The sequence below is a fragment of the Physella acuta genome, unplaced genomic scaffold (genome assembly GCF_028476545.2).
Source record: "Physella acuta isolate Inbredline_101_S28 unplaced genomic scaffold, ASM2847654v3 ptg000648l, whole genome shotgun sequence".
Lineage (NCBI taxonomy): Eukaryota > Metazoa > Mollusca > Gastropoda > Physidae > Physella > Physella acuta.
In genome coordinates, this window is record NW_026732167.1 from 318,329 (window position 1) to 321,883 (window position 3,555).

General features: G+C 35.5%; 1 protein-coding gene across 1 annotated transcript; it reads right to left on the reverse strand.

Moving 5' to 3' along the window:
* Positions 1-1,419: 1,419 nt before the first annotated feature.
* LOC131948525 (ficolin-2) lies at positions 1,420-3,544 on the reverse strand. Its single transcript, XM_059310086.1, has 2 exons — positions 2,854-3,544; positions 1,420-2,248 (listed from the first exon to the last, which is right to left on the reverse strand). Exons 1-2 carry the CDS (start codon positions 2,924-2,926, stop codon positions 1,566-1,568), a joined length of 756 nt encoding a protein of 251 aa, XP_059166069.1. The 5' UTR covers positions 2,927-3,544; the 3' UTR covers positions 1,420-1,565.
* Between the last annotated feature and the right edge of the window lie 11 nt (positions 3,545-3,555).

Genomic DNA, 3,555 nt, shown 5'->3' on the forward strand with positions numbered 1-3,555 from the left:
CGCACAACACACACACAACTTAAAGTTCACCCTGGGCGCCGGGAGGGGTCGCTACACCTCTGCAGTGAGTTAAATAAAAACTTGTAAACAATGTCTAACATGCTGTCGTCTCTGACAGGCCGCCAGATACATTTTTAGAAAAAAAATTATTAAGTTATTTTACTTAGCCTCCATAAGAAAGTAAAGTCAAGCCAAATATTATTTTGAATTAAATTATACCCTATTTGAACCAATTCCATTGCTAAAAACAAAGAATTGTATCAAATATTTAAGGACTAAAATAGTTTTAATATAGAAACTCAATTATTTATCGTGTTTTTATTCTTGTTTTTCTTTTTAACTAATCAATTTTGGGTTGGCCTACTTTCCTCCGATAGCTGAAATCTAGTTTATCTAGAACTAGATAAATTGTTATAACAAACTTTTTACAAGCTTTTATTACAAGTTTTTATTTAACTCACTTCCTCGTCAGTCTGTCTGTCTCGATCGAAACGCCCGAGCGAAATTTCAGACACTTCTAGCCGACATTTTGTTTCAACGTTGGCACGTGGGTCAAGACATAACGACAATGCATCATGACATTCAATTCAATTTGACTTAATTGGTCGCCTGATTAATTTTTTATGAATTAATTAAAAATTTGACCAAATTAGTTGGCAGTTCTATCCAACTACTCCACACGCGTCATCACGTTCAATAGCGCGTCATCACGTTCAATAGGTGCGCAATGGTTTTTAGTAATGTAACTCTATTGCGATCGTTGACCAAAATAAACTCAAGGTTTTTATTTTATAAAACACATTCTGAGGCTTTTGAGAAATAGTGTGGACAAACCAGTGCTCCAGAAATTAAGATCTAAGAAATATATTGTCGATATAGGTTACATTTCAGTTACTCGAACTCGAGCTCTAAACAACTTAGAATTACAAATTTGGTAACTAGGATACCCGTGATGATATTGAAACAGTACCCTCACGTAGAAATTAGGGTTTATCGTTGGTATTAGTAAACTACTGGAAAATGTTCAGCCTTGAGATTTTCTTTGTTTTCTTTTTATTTCTCATGATTTGACAAGTACCATGCAAATATTTTTTGTTTACCCTAAACAAAAGTCTAAATTCTTAAATTTCACACTGGTTTCACTAGAATATGTGATTCACATTTTTGTTAAACATCTGTTTGCGTGAATTAGCGTGGTCGGATTTTAGAGCGATCAACTTCCGAAACTGAAGTCTCGAATTTCGATCCAGGGCACGAGTATTGGTGAGGTGCCTTTAAACCCAACATTTTGCAACCAGACATAACAAATGTGTCGTTATTAGTTTAAGAAAAAAATAGATCAAAGGAAACGTTTGTAAAGTAAAATATTCAGTAATAATATAATAAATTCAGTAATAAAATAAAAAACAAAACCCACAATTTTACGTTATAGTTTATAGAAATACTAGCCGTCAGTAGCAGTTACACGTATTAGGATATTCAAATAATACATTTGTAATTGTTATTGTATTGGACTTGAAATATATTATTATTATTATTTCTATACATTTATAATATAAAATATGTTATTTTATTGTTTTAAGTGGTCGCATCTTCATTTCAGTGAACGAAGCAGTGGCGTTCCATGTTGTCGTTGGTTGCCAGTTAAGACCCTTGCCAAATTCAGAGCTTCCCCAAAGTCCGTTCAGATTAGAGATGTGACAGTTGTTGTACCACCAGGCGCCGTGAAAAACCTCGGCGCAGTTTACGTTTTTTGCATCATTGTCCCTATCGAAAGTGCTAAATTTCATGTTGTTTTGTACATTTATCAGAGCATCCCCAGCGTTGCCTGAGTAACCGCTGACCTTTAACCTATAACCTTCCACCTCTCCGTACACACGAAACCTTAAATATTTAGCGAAGTAGTCCGTGTTGTTAAATTTAAAATCGACCCTCAGCTCGTAACGTCTTTGTGACGTCAGACGGTAAATGTTCTCGTTGCCCAGCCAAAATTCTCCGACACCCACATCCCCAAACCCATACTTGTAGTCCTCCCACCCCCGATAGAAATCTGTTTGTCCGTTGAATCTTCTCTGTATCACCGTCCATCCTCCCCCGTCTGTCTGTGTGTCACACATCACCTCAAGTCCACTTGACATGATGAACACTGGTCTGGGTGAAGAACTGACCACATCCCTGCATGTGTCGGGTGTATTACGGCATGATGGTTTTAAAGCTGCACTTGTTGAACTATTATTTTCGCCAGTGGCTACAAAAAAAAATGAAAAACATGTTGGCTAAAGATAACATTTGTCTTATATTTCTTTGCGTCAACTAATTTGCGCGTTGAAATCTAATAGTTATAATTTGAGAGCAGAATGACAATAAGGCAGATGTGTAGAGCTCAAGCGTTACCTCGGTATTTAACGGGTATTTCCCTCATCTCCATACCTATACGTATTTACTTTCACTGAGCTAGATACACTTTAACTCTGAGAATACTCCAAAATGATATTCTTAATTTTCGTTTTAATAGTCTAGAGTCTAGACGACAATCGCGCCGTTCCGACGATTTCATCAACTTCTTATGTTACAAAACCCCGCAAATAGCCTGCATTATTAATCATCTAGCTGTTTACAAACCTGAAATCATTTATTAAAGCTTGTAGCCTATTTAAACCATCAGCGAATCTACAAGTAAAATTTTCAAGTAAAATACAATTTCTAACTGTAAGTGTAGCGAAACATATTTAACTCACAAAATTAAATTCACCATGTAAATTAGTGATTTTCCAACTTAAAATTAGTTAAAACAAAATTAGTATTAGTAAATTAAAACTTTGAAATCAGCTAAACATCACTAACACTACATACGTGGTTTTTCAAGGTTGCATGCAAAAACTAACACGACCGTTAAACTCAAGGTGTACAAAAACGTGATGGTCATTCTCAGCTCCACAACAAAAAGATATCAGTTATTTTGACGTTCTGGGAATCTGTAAAATCAAGTTTGAACCCCAAGAGGAGTTTTTCAATAACACGCTATGATGTATCTAGCTCTATTTATAGATCTTCACGCGCTTGTAATTTCTCACCTGTTTTTATCCAGTAACCTAAATAAACATGGCCTGATAATGATACCACGTGTCACTACTATTTTACCTCATAAATTATACGACTGTTTATTTGTATTGTGGTCATGTTTCTGTAAGTCAAGTACCGATTTTTCATGAAACAGCTTCCCTTGTGATCAGGTAAAGTGTTTGCGATTCTAAGGCTTATTGCAGACTTCACACTTGCATTTAACTAGTTTTACGCTCCTGTATATGTTTTCCAATAAATGTTACAACCAGTGGCGTAGCTAGCGTAAGCAAGGCATATAGGTCCTAGGCATATAGGGGGCCTTTTACCCTTTCTAAAAGTGTTAAAACTTTTACATTGGAATTTTAATATTTGTATTATCAAAAATAATTTTAAAAAGAAAAGAGAAATCGATTTTCTTTTCTACTGTAGAAAAATTTTAAGTTCCCAAAAAGGCCACCAGACCTTTCTTACTGGGGATGTGGGGGGGGGGGG